Here is a 24,320-nt window from a genome sequence, read left to right as displayed (position 1 = left end):
CAGACTTTGGATCCAACCCAGTTTGGCTTTGTCAAAGGCAGATCCTGCCTCTTAAACTTGGTTGACTTTTTGAGACAGTCACCAAGGCCCTTGATGAGGAAAGGCAGTCCATACAGCCTACCTCGACCTGGCAAAGGCCTTGACACAATACCCCACTCAGGTATCGTGAAAAACTCATCAGCTTGAATGTAAACCCATACATCACAAGATGGGTTGCAAACTGGCTAAGTGACAGAACCCACAGGGTCAGAGTTGCTGGAGCCATGTCAGACTCAAAGCCTGTCACAAGTGGTGTCCCACAGGGCTCAGTCCTGGGTCCACTCTTGTTCGGCATCTACTTTTCTGAAGTACAAGCAAACACAGGAGGGTTATGGCTGACAAAGTTTGCAGATGACTGCAAACTGGGCGCCATAGTCGAAAACACATCTGACACAGATATCCTCCAGAAGGGCCTCACAGAAACGGATAACTGGTGCCAGTGCCATGGCCTGAAGTTAAACGCCAAAAAATGCATAGTCATACCCTTCGGGAAAAACAAGGTTACCCCTAGCTACCATATAGGTGGCAATCCACTGAGCACAGAAAAAGTCATCAGGGATCTGGGGACCCAAGTTGACAGTAGCCTTTCGTTTGACACTCATGTTGCTAAAGTAGTTAGGAAAACCTTCTATATCGCCCACCTGATCATGAAGGGATTCACATCTAGATCAAGGGAGGTCATCGTCCCCCTGTACTCATCACTCATTAGACCTATGATTGAGTACAATGCCCCGTTCGGAATGTATCTGACCAGACACCTGCTGCAGCTTGAAAGGCCCCAAAAGTTCCTCACCAAAAGGATAAAGGGTCTCAAATCTTATGCTGCCCGACTGAAAGAACTCCAGCTCTATTCAGTCTCATACCGCTTGCTCAGAGGTGACCTGTGCCTGACATATAAGGCCATGTCAAACCCAGATTTGATGAATATGCTTCACCTCAACAAATCTAGATCCCTCAAAACCACAAGGGCGGGAGACTTAAACCTTGACACGGTTATAAATAGAACGTGCTGGAGGGACAGATTCATCACCCAGAGACTCCCTATGCTGTGGAACAAAATCCCGGTACATGTGAGGCAGAGCACCTCGCTGGCCTTGTTCAAGAGGAATCTTGACCAATGGATGGGAGATCGCAGATATACCCCAGGGATTACTTCAGTGTCACTGCTTGACAGAGGCACAGAAAAATGATAGGCATAGTTTTTATTCAAACTAAAGGGGTGGCGAAAGCCACATAACTATGGGCTAGGCTTATAAATGCCCTTGGGCAGATAGCCTAGTATGAACCTATGAACCTATGAACCTATATCATGTTGCTTACCAGTTAGTAAGCTTTGCTGCAAAGAGTTAATCATTAATATTATTACTACAGTAAACTGTAGTATAATGTATTTCATGAGTCATTGGCATATACTTATGTGTGTATGTGTGTGTATGTGTGTGTATGTGTGTGTGTGTGTGTGTGTGTGTGTGTGTGTGTGTGTGTGTGTGTGTGTGTGTGTAGATACATATATCTACAGACACACATACGTATATAGATATTTATGGTTATAGTTCACTACATCAGCATACACTACAACGATCACAAATGGTCAAACCTCACTATAGTGACACTCTTACACTCATGCGCCTAGCATGAGCCTCAGTGCGTACAAAACTAAAAATTAAAAAAAAAAATAAGTAAACAGCAATTTTTGAGAGGCTTGCTTATTATATTTACCAACACTGAGATTGCAAAACAGTGGGGAAAGGGGAAATCACACTCACCACTGTTCAGCTATCCTACAAAAGAAATGATATATATATGGGTAACAGAAATTTGGTTGCAGCATGCATTTATTGTGTACTGCTGTTTTGGGTAATTTTTGTTGTTCGTGTGAGTGGTCACATTATTACAGTCAAACTGCAACAGTTCTACTGTAATATAGGTAAAGACTTCACTGCTTTCATCACAGGTGTGAGACCGTCGAGTTACTGTATTTAATTTCTGGGCTGTTGGGGTGGAGCCTCCACATTAGGGGGATGTACTGGATCACTGGAGGGTGCAGGCACTAGACTGTATAAAAACACACGTTTATCTGGTACTCCACAAGGTAAACCAAAATAGCTGCTCACTTGGCTTTCAGTTTGACAAAATAACTGTACCTTATGATGCTTATATTCTATCAAATAGGCTGTTTATAGAAAGTCCTAGTCCTTGATTCCAACCCTGTACTGCAGATACCTCCTCTAAATATAGTCTACAAATATTTCATAACTTGGCTATCAAACTATGTCCAAAAGCTTCATGTAAGCAGCTATGCTCCAGCTTATCCCATATTGAACCTCTGAATGAGGTTGTAACTTCAGGTGTGCTGTTTGCAGGCAGCCTCATTAAATACAGCAGCAACAGGCAAATTAGTGCCTCGTTAACTAGCTAATATAGTAATTTTTCTCACTACAGCACTATGAAGATTTACCACACACAAGTTATTTGTCATGCATTTAAAGGTACACTACACAACTGACAAACTCAACATCATACAGCAGTATGTAATTACATATGTATGTGTTTGTGTATAGGTACACACATATGCTTATATTTACACATAGATACATACACACACATACATACATATATATATATATATATATATATATATATATATATATATATATATATTGTGTGTGTACACACACACACACACACACACACACACACACATGGTTAAGTTTCATTGGTTCCTATGTATGTCCTAGGCTAGCTGCCCTTGCAAGCCTGTTCAGGCATAGGAAGTTTCCCTTTTAATGCCCAAACTAGCCTATCCTGTTTGGCATTATCCATCACATGGTTGATAATTATATATTGCCCCTAATAAGAATAACTGGGACTAACTATACCATTGATAATTTGAGAGGACCCATGCTTGGGATAAAGCAATTAGGAGCTGCCTCTGCCCTTTAGTAGTATAGGGGGATGTCCTGAGGTACATTTTCTGTTTCCCATTCATAAATCCAAGTTGCACTTTATTTTATGTGAATGAGGAGTCTGTTCCACAGCAGCGGTTTCCTCTGCAAGATATATCTGTCCCCCGCAAACCATTCTGTTGTTGCAGAAGAGGTTTGTATCACTTTACTGAGTATTTTTGATGCCATTTCACTTGCTGATGTGTAATAAATCCATCAGTAATGGGTCGGAGGATGCCTTGTATACCAGACACAGGTCACATCTTAGCAGTCCATAGAGTACAGAGTATAATGAAAGGGCTTTAAGTCGGCCCATACATGAAACAGTTTAGTCCTTTTATCCTTTTAGTAAAGTATCTCTGTGGGCATTTCAATTGCTGCATGTGTCTGGACAGATAAATGCCAAAGGGGAGCATTGCACTCAATGACTGGCCTAATTAGGGCTGAGTAAATGAGGATAATGACCTCCCTAAATCTGGACTTAATCCCTTTTTATAAGATGTGCAGTATAGCAGGACTTTCTTATGACAATATTGACTGAAACTTGGGTCACATTCCACATGAGTTCCCAAATCTCAAACAAATGTGTTAACTGTTAGGGGCATATTATCACTTTGGTAGTTCCTCAGGGTAGATAATTTCCAAAAGGATACAGTAATTAATTTTTTGGCATTTAGTTTCAGTCCATGATTTTTTGGCACCGGTTATTTATTTTGGACAAGCCTTCCAGCAGGATGGCTAAGTTATTTGGGGGAGTCAGTGACTGTTCCTGACTTGTAGTCATCTGCAAACTTAGTCAGACTTAGTCAGCCAGAGCCCTTTGGTATTGGCTTTACTTCAGAGAAGTAAATGCCAAACAGGAGAGATCCAAGCACAGAACCCTGAAAAACTCCACTGATGACTGATCTCTTTCTGGAGGTAACTTAATTTGATCTAAAGCACATTTGATTAAAAAACAAACCGTGTAACAATTGACCTAAACCACAAATGACTGAATCACATTTGACTGAAAACTATGTAAGCCTGTAGAAAGTGAAGTTGGTGTAGTTTGGAGCATATAGTGCTGATTACTATTAGTTCCTCCCTGTCGTTCACTCTGACGTACCTCTGTGTCCAGAGGTTTGTGTATCTTGACCAGCACTGATTCATTGTGAGATATATTCTCTTTTTTTTCCACATTTGTGTGACTGTGATGCAATATATTTAAGTTAGGGGGTGGCAGGGAAGATTTTGGAGATATACTTAGTGTATATGATATTTTCAGTGAAATGTGTTTCAGTGTAGTTTGGTTTCAGTGAAATGTGTTTTAGATCAAATGTGCCACTTTTTTCTTGATGAAATATGTTTTAGATCAAATAAACCATAATTGTATATGGCAAATTAAGTACTGGATGTTCATATTGCAAATGATCAAACTTGTAAAATACCGAAAAAGAACAGATTGAAAAAGGAAAACATTTTCTTTTTCTGCTTAATTAACACTAATACCAATTCCAGTCATAGTTTGTCAGAATAATGGTAGTGTTTCAGAAAAGGTTTTTCTCAGATAAGGTGCAGGGCTGGGGGTTAGCAGTTATTAGTAAGGTGGAACAAGTCCTAGTCACAAGTAGAAACAGTGTTTGTTTATGAAGATAAAAGAGAATATCCCTTACCACCTCTGGAGTTACATACCAGTCTTGGAGTAACTACACAAGTTGTAGGTGTTGTCCCTGACCTAGCACATGATGTAATTCTGAGTAAAGGCTGTCTCCAGTTTATGGAATTATGGAATGACTTGCAGTTGGGATGGATTAGCTTCCAGTGAAAGTTTGGAAAGTGTTCTTCAGGCTGTTGAGTCTGAACAGGTGAATGAAGCGGAAATATCTTCTGAGATAAATCTAGAAGCAGAACTTATACTGCTTGAAAGGGATTTGTTATACTGGCTTTTGCTGTGAAGAAGCAATGTTCCTCACCCTCATAGCTAGATGACCATAAAGAAAGTGTGGAACTGATGGACCTTAATGTCAGCCACCTTAATTTTAAGAAAGGCCAGTGGATGGATCCCTCACCTAAGGAGAGTTGGAAAAATATAGAGATGATCTTAGAAGATGTCACGTTTACAAAACCCAAATATTATTTACCCTCATTTTATGCCGGCCAGAGACCTTTGCTGTTGCATAGATAAACAGGGGGAGAATGTAATAAAACAATCACTAGTGCTCAGACCTTTAGAATAAACTGTAGTGAAACTAGACCACAACCACATGTTAAATGTGGAAAAATGGAGAAATAATATTGGGAGGGAGCTGCAGGCTGGCATATTTTGAGTTAGAAAAAGGTATTGCCCCTCCTGTTCTGATTGGCATAAAGCATCCCCAAATCCTGAGTTTAGATTCACAGTAATATTGATGTTCTTCGTGTTTCACTGTTGCAGTCATTACATTTGGGTAATCCTGCTGACAGGTTTCCCCTCAGTCGGCCTGAATTCCAAAGTCCTGGGTCCTGTGTCGGCTGCTGTCGCCCCTTCCCTGATGTCAGGTCGTCAGGGGTATAAAAGATGCAGCCGACGCCATTTTCTTTCGTCTTTCTTGCCGCACGGTGCCCGAAGCAGAAGCAGTTCGCAAGTGCCGGTCGGCCGACTCCTGAGATTTTCGTGTTCGAGTTTCAGATCCGAAGACTTCAATAAAGCTAAGTATCCCGTTGGGGAAACTTTTTTCTTGCTCCAGACCGATGTCAGAAAAAGTAAATAATTGTATTTCTTATGGAAAGCAAATACCTCATAAGGACTTTCATTCTTACTGTATTCCTTGCCTAGGCCCTGATCACAACGTTTTTGGTTGTCTGTTTTGTGCTAGATTTAACCAACTCACTATTAAGCATCTGTATGATTTTGCTTTAAACTATTTTGGACGCCGGTTTAATTATCCAGAAATGTCGTCGGATAGCCATCCGCGTACCGGAGTTCACAAAAAACGCAAAGAAAAGGAGAGAGATAGACAACCAAGGCCCAAAACCGACTACGAAGCTTCTCCTAAGCCAGTCGCCGGTTCTCAGTGAGGCGCTTTCGCAGCCCCTGATCCCCGCTACTTTAGAGTCGCAGGCCACTACCATCTCCCATGTGGAGTCGGCCATGCCGCTGGAAACTCAAGGTATTGGACCCTCAGATACTATTCCTTCAGATGGGTCCGGAGCCGCTGAGCAGGAACCAGCTTCTGAGGATGTATTCAGACCTAAACATCTTTATATTAAACCAACTTCAGCTTCAATGGTAAAGTCTAAAGCACCTTCTAAAGCAAAGAAACAAACTCAAGAGCCAAGTGGACAGGCCTCTATGCCCAAAAAAAAGATGCTCAAAATGGCCAAAGACTTAATTACCTTGATTAGGGGTTCCTCCCCCTCCTGATAAGAGGCCTAGGCAAGAGACTGCCTATGAATCGTCAGATCAGGTTTCTATTTCTTCTGATTCCTCTTCTGATCAGGAATATTCTCTTCCCCCCAGTGAGGATTCTGATGCTGAAGAATCTATACCTTCAGCTTCTCCTCCAGAGGACTATTCTTTTGGGGAAACCTTGCATACCATGAGGGAGCATTTCCACTGGGAGAGTCAAGACTTTTCAGAATCTAAAAGGAGGCTCAGGGATTTCCTTTTACTACCTCAATGCAGGCCACTAGCCATTCCACCTGTGTTAGATATTGTAGATGATGTGTTTTCGGTGTCCAGTCTTACCCCTGACTCCTTACCTCCAGCTCCTGTTAAGCCTGACAGATATTACAGGGTTCCTGACTCTCATAAATTCCTTTTTAAAAATCCTGCTGCAGACCCATAAACTATTTCACAGGGTCCCTAAGGTGTTAAGCCTTCCACTGCAAAAAACCCTACCCCCTCTGACAGAGATTCTAGGGCACTGATAGATGGGGAAAAAAGGTTTACACATCTGCTACCTTGGCTATAAGGGCCTTAAACTGTCAGCTTCATCCTTAAACTGTCAGTTTCATATGCTGAAATATCAGCAACATGTCATGGCATTGCTTAAACAGAAAATGTTATTAAACTCTGAATGTGCAGAAAACAAGGAAATGCAGGATTTATTGCATACAGCTGAACAAGTTGGAAGGCATACTTTGCAATGTGGTTTTGATTCTTTGGAGGCCTCCTGCAGGACCGCAGTTACGGGTTCTGTAATTAGGAGGCATGCTTGATTAAAGGAACAAAATCTGCCTGATCATGTCAAAGTTAAATTATTAGATGCACCTTTACAGCATGATACTTTGTTTGGTGTTAAGGCAGAGGAGGTGTTAAAGAAAATGGAGAACAAAGCTAAATCTATGCAAACTGTCAAAGATTTTTTACAAGTACAGCCACCTAGGTTTAGTAGACACTGGCCTACAAAAAATTGGTCCTTTCCTGTGTCAGACAGACCTCAAAGGGGCAGATCTAGACGCCCTAGAGGCAGATCCCAGCCGCAAGGTTCATACAGGTCAAAGCAATGGGGTGCTTCTACCTCCAAAGTTGGAGAAGACAAATCACAACCATACAGGAAACAGTCTCAGTGACTTCCCCCTGCCTGCGCCAAGCACTTATCTCCTGGCAGCACCCTTAGGGGGAAAATTAGCACTTTTTTTCTCAAAATTGGCACATTATAACCCAGGACAAGTGGGTTCTAAATATCATGACACAAGGGTACAAGTTCCATTTCCATACCCTACCAAAGGCAAACGGCTGGCCAGATCTGCCAAAAAATCAATGGACAGAGGCACAAAAACAAGTCTCATCCCTCATGGACATGGGGGCCATTCAACAAGTACCAGAGCAGGAGCAGGGACGAGGATTTTACTCGACTGTTCTTGGTACCCAGAAAGGACAAGGCCTGGAGACCAATACTGGACCTAGCTATTCTGAACACATTCCTGGATATACCAAAATTCAAGATGATGACTTTGCAGCAGCTTCTGCCCATGCTGGGCAAGGATGCTTGGCTGGTGACTCTAGACCTAAAAGAGGCATACCTGCATGTCCCAATCAGACAATTATGCAGAAGATACCTCAGATTCAAGGCTGGCTCAATGCATTACCAATTCTCTGCACTGCCTTTTGGCTTATCTACTGTGCCCAGGGTCTTTACAAAGTGCCTGGCACCAGTAATTGCATTCTGCAGACAAAGAGGAATACAAATATATCCTTACTTGGACAACTATCTAATTCAAGAAGAGAACAAGGACATTCTTCTACAGCATCTGGCGTTTGTGAAAAGACGTCTAACATGCCTAGGGTACACAGTCAATGAAAAGAAATCAAAACTAGTACCCTCTCAAGAGATAATATTCCTGGGTGCAAGCTTAAATACAACTGCCCAGATGGCTTAACTCACACCAGACAAACAAAGGCAACTGACTACCTATTTCAAAATGTTGGCAACAAAGGCCCAGTTATCTGCAAGAAAAATTCTGCAGGCTTTGGGCTTCATGGCATCCTGCATCCTACTAATTCCATATGCAAGACTGCATATGAGGAAACTTCAATGGTACCTAAAAAGTGTTTGGTCTCAACATTGCCACAGCCTGGAAACAATGATTACTCTCATTCCTGCCTACAACAGGAGTTTCGATGGTGGGCAAAGGCTTGTCACCAAAACAAGGGACAGCCATTCTCATTACCCCCAGCCAGGCAGAACCTAACAACGGATGCATCAGATTATGCCTGGGGGGCCCACATGGCAGGAAGATTTATTCAGGGCACATGGTCCTCAACCCAAATGCATCTACATATCAATCAAAAAGAGATGCTAGCTGTTCAGAATGCCCTGACAGCCTTCAAGGACCTACTTTATCCGGGACAACTACTGATAAAGACAGACAACACCACAGTCATGTGGTATATAAACAAGCAGGGGGGCACACATTCTTACCCCCTTTGCAGACAAGCCATGACTTTGTGGGACACAGCATTAACTTACAAGTACATCTGCAGGCACAATTCATGCCAGGAAGAAAAAATACTCTGGCAGACGAACTAAGCAGAAACTTCATGGATCCCCACGAGTGGCAGCTGGATCCACAAGTCTTCAGCATGATAACAAGGAAATGGGGATGCCCAGACATAGATCTATTTGCCTCCCCTCACAATTACCAACTAAAAAGATTCTGCACAAGGACTTATCACAGACGAGCATGGAAAGTGGACGTCCCATCTTTCAGCTGGAAAAACCTATCAGTATATGCCTTTCCCCCACTGCCTCTCCTCCCCAAGGTACTCCTAAAGGTTAGACAGGAGTAGCCAAAAATTATACTGATTGCCCCAGACTGGCCCCGCCAGTACTGGTTTCCAATCCTACAGAACTTGTCTCAGTTCCCAGCTTGGACCTTACCTCAAATACCTCATCTACTGTCCCAGCAAAACAATCAGATCCTGCACAGCCAACTCAGGAATTTAAATCTGGCAGCATGGCGGAAAATGTAGTCATACAAAACACACCTCTTAGTAAAGCTGTGATGGATGTCATTTTGGAGGCCAGAAGGCCTAGTACTAGAAAATCTTATGCTGGAAAATGGAAGAGATTCTGTGCTTGGAACCAGGCACAAGGAACTGATACATCTGTGCCAAATATTCCTCAGATTTTGCAATACTTAACTGAGATGCTGGACAAAGGTCTATCATTTTCATCTATTAAAATTCATGCCTCTGCCATTTCGGCTCATTACAATACAGAGCCACCTATCTTTTCTCATCCCTTATTAAAACAGTACCTCAGAGGAGCCAAAAATTTAAGGCCTCCAAGGAGATCACCAATGCCTGCATGGGACCTCAACTATGTATTGGAAACACTCACCCTGCCTCCTTTTGAGCCAACTGCTACTGCTGATATAAAGGTTTTATCTTGGAAAACAGCTCTGCTCCTAGCAATAACTTCTGCAAGACAAGTTTCAGAGCTCCAGGCACTCATGGCTGTGGAACCTTTTATCATTTTTTATCCAGACAGGGTCTCTCTGAGGACAAACCCAACATTTATGCCTAAGGTGGTGTCCAGTGTGGCTCTTAACCAAACTATTCATCTGCCAACATTTTATCCAAATATACAGAACAAAGGGGAGAGAATTTTGCATTCTTTGGACGTACACAGACAGCTTAGATTCTACTTGGACAGAACCAAAGTTTTCAGAAAGACAGAGCAATTACTAGTGGCATATGCTGCAGGATCACAAGGAAAGGCTATCTCAAAGCAGACTGTTTCAAAGTGGATAGGCCACTGCATTCGTTTCTGCTACTTACACCATGGCAAGCCAGTGCCTAAGGGCATTAGGCCACATTCAACCAGAGCTACAGCCACTTCAGCAGCCTTTCTCAGGGGAGTACCAATGAAGGACATTTTAGAGGCTACTACTTGGAGTTGAGTGCACACCTTTACAAAGCACTATCATCTGCCACTCTACTCTAAATCCAGGGCAGGCTTTGCCACTGCAGTTCTGCAGGGCCTTATAACCGCTCCTAATGCTACTTAGCTCCAACCTCCATCCATAGCTTTGGGACTCTTCCCAAATGTAATGACTGCAACAGTGAAACACGAAGAACATAGTACAGTTGTGTACACTTACCATAAATGTAGATGTTCGAATGTATTCACTGTTGCAGTCCAGGTTACCCACCCGCCATCCCCTTTTTAGGGGGCACCTGACATCTGGGGCATGAAAAACTAAAGAAAATGGCATCGGCCGCATCTTTTATACCCCTGACGACCTGACGTCAGGGAAGGGGTAAGAGCAGCCGATGCAGGACCCAGGACTTTGCAATTCAGGCCGACTGAGGGCAACCTGCCAGCAGGATTACCCAAATGTAATGACTGCAGCAGTGAATACACTCGAACATCTACATTTCTGGTAAGTGTACAGAACTGTACTTTGCCCGTTACTTAGGTGCAATTAGAAGGAATAGCTATGGATATTGTAGGATCCTTAGTTAAAACACACAAATTCTGGTAACAGCGGATTATGCTACTGACTTCTCTTTAACAACAGTGACTGCCAAATCTATAACTTAAGAGTTAGTGCTTGTATTTTGGGGTTGGGATACCTGAAGAACTCTTGACTAACCAAGGGACACCTTTTATGTCAAAAGTAATGAAGGAGTTGTGTCAGCACTTCAAAATTAACTTAGATGTTGATCTTCTGCTTACAAACAACATATGAGCTGCTAGAATGATTCAGTTAAACTTTTTAGACAATGCTGATATGGGTTATGGACAGTGACACCAAAAATTATGATACCTAATGGTCTTACTTGATGTATGCTGTCATGGAGATTCCTTAGGCACTCATGGGATTTAGCCTATTTGAGTTATTGTGTGATAAACAGCCAAGGGGGATTTTAGATATAGTTAAGGATGTCTGAAATCTTTTGGAAGTGTAATGGAACAGTGTCTGACATACATGAAAAAATGCAATCCATTATGCCTATTGTTAGAAAGCACTTGCATCAAGCACAAGCACCCTAGAAATAAAGTGCTAGCAGCATTGCCAATGCATATAATTTTCAGTCTAGAGACAGTGACAAATTAGAATGTTTCCTCTACAGTCGCTCTAGACAGCACCTTAGATGTGCAGAACTCCATTATGCTACATCACAGTGTCAATAACTTGTAGGAAAGGGGATAGGACAACATGTTTAGGAAAACTTGTAGACACTTTCAAAACCATGAGAAGCTAAGAAGTTTGGGGTGTAGCCTTTCTTTTAAATTTGCCATGTGTTTCTGAACAAATGGGATGCCTACCTACTTTGACCTGCAAATAGTCCAGTCATTTCTCTTCCAGTTTTTGAGGTCTGTGAGGTCTAGTGCTTTTTTTTTTCAGACAGTATCTTAAATTCACTTTCATATGTATTTATTTATTTACTTTTGTTTACCGGGATAGTCCGACTGGGTGGTAGCCCAGTTTCAGTGGAGGCCCGTGGAGAAAAGCTCCAGTACAGGTCAAGCTAGTTGATACAAAATTATGCAGTGAACAATAATTGGAGATTATACAATATGAAGAATATTTACAGAACAAGGGATTTTACAAAGAACAAATTTTGAAAGGTTATATAAAAAACACAGAACTATATCAGAAGGTGTTGTAGAACACAGAAATAGAAAGAAGCTAATAGGTGAGTATTTTCCAGAGGAGTTGATGAGAAAGCATTTAATAAGGTACACTTTGTGTCCAGAGGATAAATTGATTTTATTGTGACATAAATTAGATAGGGACGGAATATATGAGGAGAGTTAATCCTGCAAAGAGTAAAGTATAGGTTGGCAGTTTGATCCTGTATTTACAGGTTTTTAGAAAAGGTAAACAGGCAAGAAGGGGATGGAACGAAGCTAGAGAAGTAGAGTGAGTAAGAAAAAGAGGAGAGGAGTGGAGTGACTATAGTTTTTAGGGGAATAAAGAATGTGAAGGAAGTAACAGGAGGGAGTGAGGAGAAGGGGAGATATTAGGATAATGTAGTTAGGATATCTGCCTTCTTGTTTCTAATTCCATCTACACTGTACATACCTGTGGTCAGAAACTATCAGATCATGTCTTACTGACAGATCTATGAGCAGAAGTAGCTTACTAGAGAAATGCAGACTTCAATTTGTAGCCCTTCCTCAAGTTTTGCACTACAGCTGCTATACAAATGGTTGGATTCTCCCTGTTTAGTTTTGAGTTTGTGGTAAATTATTTTTTATGGTAGATTTTGGCATACATTTGGGTTCTAAAAGTGAAGTTGTGGAGACCCCTGTTCTATACTGTTTAATAAGCACAGTTTTCTTAGCATATTTTCCTGTGTAAACTTCCCATTTGCAAACCTTGGATAAGTTCCATTTTGTCATGAAAATGTTTGGATTTTTATCTGTTCCCACATATGTAAATCTTCCTTCCTTTAAAGCCTGTAAAACAGTGACATTGTATTCAATCATGGGTCCCCTTCACACAACAGTAGAACCTTTACACAGCTATCTTGAATACATTTAATGTTACTTTAAAGCAGCTAACAAAAAAAAAGTTAAGCGCGAACTAAACAAAATTGTATCACTATAGCCAACTTATGTAAAATTCACAATTTCATATTGAAATTAGGCAGACAATCTCTAGCAGCCCCTCTTATCTATCACTAGGTACTAAATCTGATCCTGACTGTTAACATTGGCCAACATAATCCCACTGTGTAAAAGTACATTCCCCCAAATTACTGGAAACTATTGATCTGAAGTAGGAGAATTCATTTGTCAGCAACCTGTGGGTATGGATCCGATATCGGATCCGAACCGGCATGGTTTATCCAGCTATGGATCAGAGCTCCTAGCTCCTCCCCTCACCCATAATGCCCTGCTCTCCCTACATGACCTCAGATCTAGTTTGCCGCGCATGGTGAAGGCTGGGTCGTCAGAGCTCCATAAGCTACGTTCTATATATTCTTATTTAAGGGTTTTAAAACTTTAAATTTTATTTAGTTGTGTGAAAGTTATAGGTTTCCCTTCTGTCTATATATTTTTTGGGTTAATTTAACAGTTTTTACCCTCCCCTCGCTGGTACGTAGCTGTGTGTGTGTGTGTGTCTTTTTGGGGCCTTTGTGTGAGTGTTTTAGTTTCTTTTATTATTACTATTTAAAAAAAAAAAAAAAAAATAGTTATGTCTGAGGCCCCAAAGGCAATTTTTTCAAAGTGCTCCGAGTGTGGCCATAAGCTTTCCCCTGCTGATGGCCACACTCGGTGCGTTCGATGCCTTGGGGTTGAACACCTCACTTCAGGGTGTTCAATCTGTGCAGGGTTCAACCCCAGGGCATTGAAGGAGCGGAGGTCGAAGCTGGTCTTGGCGGGACTCTTGCCCCCAGACTCGGCTTCGGCCCCCGCCCCCTTGGTGGTCACTGCTTCGGCAGTCCCTGCCTTGCCTGCTCCCCCTCCTCCACCCGGGACTCAAACTCCCGCCAAAGGGTCGGAGGAGAGGGAAGCCAGGAAAAAGGACCGGAGAGAGAAGCACCACAAGCGGCGGGCCGAGACCTCCGTTTCGGCCCCGCCGGCTAAGCGGGCTTCTCCTCCGGCCTCTCTGGCTGCTGGCTCTCCCCCTCCTCGGCTCCGGTCCCCGTGCTTTTCACCGGAGCCTCAGGATGAGGAGACCCGACCTCCTTCGAGGCTATCGAGGCGGCACTCAAGGCCTACCTCGGTAGCCTCGTCGAGATCTACTTGCAGCCTCTCCGATGCTGATCTGGACTGGATGATGCAAAGGTTCATCCAGGCCCAGATGCAGATGGGAGTGCTCCAGCCCCCCCCCCCCGGGGGGAAGCTCGACCCCATTTTTTAAGCCTATTGCTCCTTCTCCGACCCGCTACCCGGGTTCGGAGCGCTCGGAGCCGGGGGTGGGTCGGCGCCGACAGTACTGGTACCGGATCCGACCCTGCCCTCGAGTCTGTCGGATCCGACCTCTCGGAGCCTTGGCCCGAGCTTCGGATCCGAGGGACTCAGTGTGCCTTCGGCGCCGTCCTTGTCGGAGCACACTGGTCCCTCGGATCCGAGGGGCTTTGCACCGGCTCCGATCCGCTCATCGGATCAGAGGGGGAGCCAACTTTCGGATCCTTTTGTCGAGGCTGGCTCCCCCTCGGCTTTTGATGTAGTGGAGAGGGCTCTGTTGAGGGCATCCGGACCCCCGGCCCTTGCTTCGACTCTGTCCCGCACTCCATCTGCTCTGGGCCAGGCTTCCATCACCCGGCCACTGGGACAGCCCGCTTCACTGCCCCAAGCAGTTCCTGTGGTTCTGGATATTGCTGGTGAGGGCTCCTCGGACAGCCCCCCCCCCCGAGGAAGCACCTCGCAAGCATTCGTGTAAGAGGAGGCACTGACTTGGAGGAAGGAGAAGGCTCCCCAAGATCACCCCCTGAGGATGTCTCCTTTGGAGACATCATGGAAATGTTACGGATTAGAGGTGGGTGGTCTGCCCCAAAGTCTTCCTCGGACGAGTCAGTGTTCTTGGAGGCATTTGAAGCGGGCCCGTCTACCTCTTGGGTGTCCCCTCCTGCCGACCCCCTGGTGGACCTTATTACCACCAGGGTGTGGAGGGACCCAGACACCGTGGAGCCAATCCCTAAGAGGCCCGACAGGATCCTTAGCCCCCCCTGCTGACCATGCCCACTGGAGCAAGGGACCCCCGGTAAATGCCATGTTGTCGGCAGCAGCCACTAAGAGGGAACTCGCCCAGGAGAGTCCCTCAGTCCATCCCCCGAGCAAGGAGTCTCGGATGATGGACCGTTTGGGGAAGCGAATCTTTAGTTCAGCGACCTTCTCAGTGAGGGCGCTCAACTATTTGGCACACATCATTAGGATGCAGCGTGATCTTATCAAGGAATACGCTGCAACCCCCCAGAGTCCATATCGGAGGAGGACAAACTTATGCACTCCACCCGTATGGCCACTCTTCGTTCTGTGACTAACACCTCTATGCGGTTACTTTCCCACGCTACCGAGGGAGCCGGTAGAGCTGCGGGAGCGGGCCTAGTCACAAGACGGCAGGCCTGGCTCCGCCACTGCGATTTTACGGAGCCCTTCAAGGCGTCATTCGCGAACGCCCCCTTTGACGGTTCTGCCCTTTTTGGCAAGACGGTTCGCGACACCTTGGTTCAGAGCGAGAAGGACGGGAAGACGCTGTCTGCTGTCGGAGTCCGCTTCTCTGTGCCCCAGAGGTCCTACTCTAGGAACCAAAAGGGCCAGAAGAAGATGTGGTTCCGGAAGTCGCAGCACTCCCAACCCGCTCCGGACAACCAGTCCTTCCGCGGCAGAGGACATGGAGGACGCCGCCCTAGGGGCAGAGGGGCTCCCAGGAACTTTGGGTCCAGGGAACCTTTCTCTGAATGGCCCACACAGCAACCCTGAGGGGTTGCCCGACTGCTCCACTCTGGAGGCAGTCGGGGGACGTTTCTCGGAGCACCTAGCGGCATGGGAGTCCATTACATCGGACCGCTGGGTACTCCGGATTATATCCAGAGGTTACAAGATCCCCTTTCTTCATGTCCCAAAGTTAAAAATCCTCCCCGATGTTCCACCCGATCAGAGGGAGGCCGCTTCAGCAGAAATTGGCCATCTGCTGAGAAAGAGCCATCCAGCCCGCCCCCCAGACCAAATCAGATCAGGGTTCTACTCCAGGTTCTTTTTAGTGCCAAAAAAGACGGGGGACCTAAGACCCATTCTAGACCTGTCCCTGTTGAACCTGTCAGTCCCCAAAGAGAAGTTCCGGATGGTCACTTTGCAATCCATCCTCCCCCTTCTAGGGGAGTATCACTGGATGTGCTCTATAGACCTCAAGGACGCGTACTACCACATTCTGATGGACAGACGATCTAGGAGGTTTCTTCGCTTCTGGCTGGGAGTCAGTCACTACCAGTTCAGGGTCCTTCCCTTTGGTCTCACCAGCCCCCAGGGTGTTCACCAAAGTATTAGCAGTGGTTGCGGCCCACCTGAGGCTTCAGGGGGTGCAGGTCTTTCCGTACCTAGACGACTGGCTTCTCACTGCCCCAACAAGGCATCTACTCTCTTTGGCAAGAGACTCCTTTCTTCGTCTAGCTCCCTGGCTAGGCATCACGGTAAACATAGAAAAGTCCAACCTGGTCCCTACTCAAATAATAGAATTTATAGGAGCCAGGTTAGACACGAGAAATTTAAGAGCCTTTCTCACAACCGACAGAGTTCGGAATCTGCGACTCCAGGTGCGGACCATCCTTCACTCCAGCTCAACACCTGCGGAATTGATCCTGAGGGCACTAGGGTCTATGGCGGCAGCGATTACTCTTCTTCCGCTCGCCCGCTTGAACATGCGGGTACTTCAATGGACACTTCAGGTGCAATGGTCATTTCTCTCCCTCCCCCTGTATCATCCCATTGCAATCAGCAAGGCTTGCAAGCAGTCTCTCTTGTGGTGGCTCCATTCTCCGGACCTCCACAGGGGCCGCCCCTTTTGTGCATCTCCCCTCTCGCCACAGTGACCACGGACGCTTCCCGCCTCGGGTGGGGGGGGCATTTTGCGGGCCGGACGGTCCAAGGCACGTGGAGCGATTCAGAGACCTCCCTGCATATCAATGTTCTGGAAATGAGGGCGGTGCTCTTGGCGTTGCAAGCACTTCAAGCCCTCCTTCCCCTGGGAACAATTGTGATTCAATCAGACAACATGTTGGTGGTCTGGTACATCAACAAACAGGGGGGAACCAGGTCTTACCCTTTATGTCAAAGTCATGAGAGTGTGGGAATGGGCGATCTCCACCAACCGCTTTCTCATCGCAACGCATATTCCGGGTCAGACCAACATCCTAGCGGACAAGCTCAGTCGCACCATTCTCTCCCCGTATGAGTGGTCTCTCAATTCTCAAGTAGCGAAACGTATCTTCACACAGTGGGGGACTCCCTGTTGCGATCTCTTTGCTTCTCCCTTAAACGCCAAGTGCGACAGTTTTTTCGCTCTAATCCCCCCTCCAGGGGATTCTCCGAGAGACACTCTGGTGCATGCTTGGCCTCCCGGTCTTCTTTACGCATACCCCCCTCTACCTCTGATGCTACAAGTACTTCAGAAAGCCTCTCGGTTGGGGTGCAGAATGATCCTCATTGCCCCGTTCTGGCCTCGACAGATCTGGTTCCCTTACCTAAGGTCTAATTCAGTGAATCCACCTTGGATTCTAGATCCCATTCCAGATCTGATATCACACCCGTCGAACCTACCAACGCCGAACCTGGACAACCTGAAGTTTACTGCTTGGCTGCTCCAGTTCCACTCCTAATCAGGACTCCCGGTATCTCGTCCCCAGTTAAGGCCATTCTGGTAGCGGCCCACAAGCCCTCTACCAGAAAAATTTACCGCAGTAAATGGAAGCGTTTCTCCATTTGGGCAGAGCGGCAAGGCCTAGATCCTTTCACGGTTCCCCTTCCTTTGGTTCTAGATTTCCTTGCTACTCTCTTTAATGATGGCGCCAGTAGTTCCACTGTCAAAGTTCAGCTGGCGGCCATATCTCATTACCATGTTGAACACGATTCAGGGTCTCTTATGTCGGCTAAGTTATGCAAAACCTTCCTAAAAGGCACCTTTTTGCTCAGACCCCCTGTCAAAGAAACGGTTCCCCCGTGGGATCTTTCCTTGGTACTTCAGGCCTTGACCGCTCCCCCCTTTGAACCTGCGGCCACAGTCGATCTTAAATTCTTGTCCTTTAAGACTGCTTTTTTGGTAGCCATTACTTGACTAAGAGCGTTTCTGAGCTTCAGGCCCTGTCCATGAAACCGCCTTATTTGATTTTTCATCCGGACTGGGTGTGCCTCAGGATCAATCCCTCCTTTCTTCCTAAAGTAGCTTCGGAAGCTAACATTAATCAGTCCATCAACCTCCCTGTTTTCTTCCCTAAGTATCAAAACAAAGGCGAATACAAGCTGCATTCCTTGGATGTTCACAGGCAGCTTCGTTTTTACCTTCATAGGACAGCTGGTCATAGGCAGTCAGACCAGTTGTTCATTTCTTTTGCCAAATTCAATCTGGGTAAACCGATTTCCAAAATTTCTTTGTCACGCTGGATTTCTCAGTGTATTCTGTTGGCGTACCAAGCCTCTGGGAGGCCCGCACCGGAGGGAGTCCATGCTCATTCGACCCGGTCTGTCTCTACTTCAGCGGCCTTTAAGTCTAGGGTTCCTCTGGATGACATTTGTTCAGCAGCCACTTGGGCTTCATCTCATACCTTTATTGCTCATTACAAGCTGGACGTCACTTCTAGAGGTAGAGCATCCTTTGGCTCCGCTGTGCTCCGGAATATCCTTCCATGATGGCCACCCAAGATTCAGGTAGCTGGGGACTCTGTCCCACAGGTTGCTGACAAATGAATTCTCCTACTTCAGATTTAGAAGTTATGTACTTACCATAACGTTCCATCTGAGTAGGTGGATTAATTTGTCTGCAACCATCCCGCCCTCCTATCCCCCTGGCCTTGTCAGTTTCCTGCATAGGGTGTGTTACCCTTTGGTTAGGGTAGTTGGTGCAGGGCAAACTCGATCTGAGGTCATGTAGGGAGAGCAGGGCATTATGGGTGAGGGGAGGAGCTAGGAGCTCGGATCCATAGCTGGATAAACCATGCCGGTTCGGATCCGATATCGGATCCATACCCACAGGTTGCAGACAAATGAATCCACCTACTCAGATGGAATGTTATGGTAAGTACATAACTTCTAATTCAGTAGCAAGCCTTGATCCATTTGCCAAGGTATCTCTGCAAATCTCTTCAGAAACAAATCCAGTAGTTTATCACAGACCATGGCATTGTTACAAACAAACAGTTTAGCTTCCAACTCAGATACAGTAACAAAATGCTTCTATCTTTACTTATTTCTAGCTATATTAGAGACCTTTTAGTTTATATAGTGTGCACTCAGTTATGCACACACCTTTCCATTTTTCTCTTTACTCCTCTGTTCTTCTCTGGAATGTAGAAGCTTCCCTGTTTTACCCTTCCTCAATCTGCTCTTACATTTACTGCTAGTCTTTGCAGTGTCTATATATCACCTCTTTTACCATTGCTATTTTGTACAAAGATGTAGGCACAGTTTTTATTTTATTATGCATATCTTGCCATTGCTATATAGTTGTGGCACTCAAGTGTTTGTTTTCATGCTAGAATACTGTCTATGTTCTTAACTGTTTTGGCCAGAGTCATAGCTGAAAAGGGTCTTCAGACCAGTTTACTCACTGGTTAATAAATGTATAGGGAATTAAATAAAACAAAGAAACTAAATAAATAGTAAAAAAAAAAAAAAAAAAGCAGTGCCATTTTAAACTGCAGTCCATGATGTAATGTATTACTTAACTTCCCTGCATCAGTTTGTCACTAGTGTATGCTTTTTCTACTGTTTTAAATGTCACACCCCTTATTTCTGCAGAACTCTCTCATTTCTTCTTTATGTTTTCTGTTATTTTTCTTATTATTTTTCTTTCCTTTCATCTCAGCTAACTACTGTAACTTTCAAGAAGCAGATTTAAACTCACTTCATACCAGGTAATAGACAGTGCTTGCCCCTTTTTATTGCTCTCTTTACTGTAGGCTTTCTGTCTAGTTTTTCCCTCTGTTCCTCTTTGTCACCCCATACCTCAGTTTACCTGTTGCAAACTGATGCTGCAGACTGCCGTGTGCGTTCATTAATGTGGCTGCTTTCTAGGTTGGGTAGGACACACAAGTATTAATGCTTTCTAGTGGAAAAACAGGTACTGTTGTCACAGGACCTTCCTTTTCACTGCCCTTGGTTACATTACCAACTCCATTCTTCAGTAAAGCTATCTTGCCACCTAGCTACCAGTGCTACCTAGTCCCCCCCCACCCACCTAGACATTAGGTGGCATGGATGCAAGTGCCTGACTGTAGACCCACTTGCAGAAACAGAGGCTTAGTGTTCTGACATCTCTCATCTTCGTCTTGGCACACCACCTTTTATTGTAGTAGTAGAGTCATTTTAAGCACATATGAAGCAGGTTCAAGAATGATGGGGCAATGGAAGACTATTGACAGGATAAGACCAACTGTTTTTCTGTATACCATCTTTGGAGGGAGACCAGCTATTGTCAGAAGTGGGAATATAGTACTGGCGTTTATTGAGAGATGTGCAAAAGTATGAGTGCCAGCACTGACTGAATTCTGTCAGTGCAAATGGTTAAATGAAAATGTAATTTGTCTTTGAAGAGATTATTGCTTTGTCACTTGTGTGGAAAGATCATACCTGTATGTGTTGTGTTTGTGTGAAGCTATAGATATCAGATCCAGCTGTCTGGATTGGTTTTAACTAGTGCAATCTTAGACAGATCCAAGATAACCTTGTGTGCAGGAATATCTTACAAAATTAGCTAGATTCTGAGTATTTCATGGGAGTCTAGACTGTTGTATATTGTTTTTCTTGCTTTTGGCTTTCATTAGTGCTGTGACCGTTGGAGTGTGCATGCTAACCACCATTTGTCAAGTTCACAAGCTTGGTGTACTCCCCAGACTGGGGTTACTCTGAGGAGGACCTGAAAACAGACCTTTCATTCTGTAGGTAAGGCAGAGTAGCCACTATGTGGCATCATCCTTGGCAAACTCAATCATTTTTTGTATACTAGGCTTACAACCCCCTTCATGTGCTTACTTCTGTACATTTGCTTTGCTTTGCATTGCTGGGCTTGTACTGCTGTGTCCCTGTATATCTCACTTTCAGGGCTTTCTGCAGATGGCAGTAAAATGACAGGACTTCATCAAATCTCTCCCTCACCTCAGCTAGGTGAGCTGGAATTGACTACCCCCTCTCGTGCTTTCCTGGTGTATGCCTCCATTGCTGGGGTTGCGTTTTGAATCCTAGTCATCTGGGCCAGAGTTGGGGCTTTATGCATCAATGCCATGTTTTAAACTTAAAATGCTGTACAGTATCATTGGGTCTATACTGTACTGAAAGAATTGTTCTTGTCAATGTTGCATACTCATTTGGTTCTAGTGAGCCTGGATTCTTGATCATAATTTTCTATACTTTTGTTGATAGTATGAGAGTGCTGGGCAAATGAATTGTGACTATTTGGGAGTGACCAGAGAAAATACAATGTAGAATAGATCATATCTAACAGCAGGCAGCAGCATAGTGCATTATAGATAAGGTGACATAGTTAAGCACCAGTGCAGCATGTCAATATGTAAAGTAAGAATAATATGAAATTACGTAGTTGGAATGTAAGACAAATATGCTGGGTATAACATTCAACAAATAATTATCTGTAATTAGTGCTTTTATCTTGCTGTTACAATTTCATTAATCTGTTTTGTATCTGATTTTTTTCTAGATCTAGAGAATATTTGTAAAAGCAACATGATGAGCTGTGATAGCGTGGAACAAGGTTGTGGCTCAGATTCCAGCTAACCATTCTAAAAAACTAAGAAAACATAAGCATCTAGACATATGAATACATGTTACAGTATGTGGATGTGAGCTCTTTATGACTGTTTTATAAGGAAATCCTTGGCCAGACCTGACAGTTTTAGGAAAAAGATGCTGCAAGGTCATGACTGCTGCTGTAGAAGAGGAACTTGACCAGTATTTTATACTGCATCACAATTCAAAGAACATTGTTATTATCAAAAAGATGTTTTATTCACTTTGGAGTAAACTGTCTTGCTTTTCTGCTGTCATTGGTTGCATGCAGTTTCCTCTTTTCTCTCACCTGCTGTCAGTAATTGAAACAAACTTTACATTTTCTTGCACAGGTGGGATTCTGCAATGCATCCCAGGAACCTGCTGTTCATAGCTTCCAAGTGCAATGTACTTGCATTTTAAGAAAGAAAATAAATGGATCCTTGCATGTGACACTGTTTTTTGCTGTTGCTGTAATGGATTTTTTGAGGGGGTAGGGTATAGGGGAGGGCTACCTGGTGATGGTGACCTGAAGCATGCTTGGTCATTCAGGTAAATGTGACGAGGTCTCACCAAATGTATCACAACTGGAGAGAAAACTGGTATTTAATAGAACTTAAGTAATCATGAAATATTGTTTGTAGTTATAGGCTTTTCACCTGATGAACAGTTTAATAGTAGTCAAATCTACGGGTCTATATTAGAACACCGAACGTTCAAAATGTTGAGTGTTCTAATATCGAACCCCGCAATCGAAAATTCAAAACATCAGACATTCAGAACAGCAAATTTTTTCCTAGGGAAAAAATTTGCTGTTCCAAAACACATACACATAACACAAGCACACCAAACAAACAGCAATCCACACACATACACCTAAACTCTTACACCTAACCCTACACTAAACTAGACATACATCACTAACTATCCACTTACCTTAACCCAAACCCTAAAGTCCATCACTATCGCACAGTCACCTCACCCGCGCCCTAACCCTAGCTCACCTACCCCGCCCTAACCCTCACGTCCACACAGTCTCGCACTTAGCTGACCTGCACCCTAACCTTAACTCACCTAACCCGCCCTAACCCTCACATCCACACAATCGCACACTTACCTGAACCCGACCCATAACTTTCCACCAGACCTCTGAAAATACCGAAGCAACAGAAATGGACAACCAAATTCTTTCCCTAGGAAAAAATTTGGTTTTCTCTTTCTTCGATATTTTCAGTGTTCGCTGAAAACGGGTCAATATTAGAACACTCAACATTTTGAATGTTCGGTGTTTTAATATAGACCCAAATCTACTGTGTGTGTGTGTGTGTGTGTGTGTGCGTGCCTGTGTGTGTGTATGCGTGGGCGCACGCGTGCATGCGTGTGTGCACGCGCGTGTATGTGTATGTGTGCGCGCGGGTGCATGCATGTTTGTGTGTGTGTGTGTGTGTGTCCATGTTTGGGAAGATATATATCTCTTCCAGTTGCCATGTGAAGATGTTTTCTAAAGCCTGGAAGGGTAAATTGGAGTGTGACTGATAGACATTGTAGTTTCATATTATTATGGGAAGGCAGTATAGGACTTAACTGTGACCTGTCTAATATTCTGTTAAAAGAATAATGTATATAATGAAGCATAAATGGACAGTTCAGTTTACCTCAAAAGCAGTCACCAGCCCACACAGGTTCCTCAGTTCTGAATAAATCCAAAAGCAAGTAATGATAAAAACACAGAAGAACTAGGGTACGACCATTAATGCTAATTAGCATCTGATGAAGCAGATTTTCCTGTGAAACTGCTTATGTTTTAATAGTAAAACTTCAATTGAAACTGGAAACCTTGGTCATACCGGAGTTCTTCTGTGTTTTTATCAGTTCAATTTACTTGCCAATTGAAAATATGATAGTTATTCATCCCTGTTAGTAAATTAGGGATTCAAAAAGAACTGTTAACTGCAACCATCCTGACCTTAAATTACTCTGGCCTCATCATGTCATTTGAGCTGTAACATGAAAGAATATGCATTTAAACTAAAAAGTATATTTGAGCAGTGCACCCTCAGAATTTTAAAAAGTGTGATGTGATAAGTTTGGCTTAACGGCTAACAGTGCAGTTTTTCTGCTAAAGATTTCATTTGGCATATTTTGTCTGATGGCAAGCGAACTGTAGATCTCCAGGACAAGTCAGTCATTCAAAAATTAGATGATGTTCTGTTTAAAAAATGCATGAATATATCCATCTTGGGTTATACATTCAACGACTAGGTGACTATCTCCTTCCCCTCTACCATGAATAAGCATGTGCATTATATATACTAGCACTTATTTGTAGCATTTCAGATTAGAGGCTCACCATGTCAGTGAGAGAAATGTGATTCCAGGTTGCAGTTGTGATTCTATGAGTGGAGGGGGTTTAAAGGTAATGGGTGATGCTATTTTTAAGGGGATGCATTGGAGACAGTCCAGCGTGGAGGTTATG

General features: G+C 44.1%; 1 protein-coding gene across 1 annotated transcript in view; it reads left to right on the top strand.

The window, feature by feature from the left end:
* Positions 1-22,297, top strand: part of LOC122809370 (TIR domain containing adaptor protein) — a 300,348-nt gene extending 278,051 nt beyond the window's left edge. The window contains exon 4 of the mRNA XM_044080816.1: positions 21,777-22,297. Within this exon, the coding sequence (XP_043936751.1) occupies positions 21,777-21,853 (77 nt within the window). The 3' untranslated portion in view covers positions 21,854-22,297. The remainder of the gene's footprint in view (positions 1-21,776) is intronic.
* The last annotated feature ends 2,023 nt before the right edge of the window (positions 22,298-24,320 follow it).

This window comes from Protopterus annectens, chromosome 8.part0 (genome assembly GCF_019279795.1).
Source record: "Protopterus annectens isolate FY-2018-M chromosome 8.part0, PAN1.0, whole genome shotgun sequence".
Lineage (NCBI taxonomy): Eukaryota > Metazoa > Chordata > Ceratodontiformes > Protopteridae > Protopterus > Protopterus annectens.
This window is presented reverse-complemented; position numbering and strand designations above follow the sequence as displayed.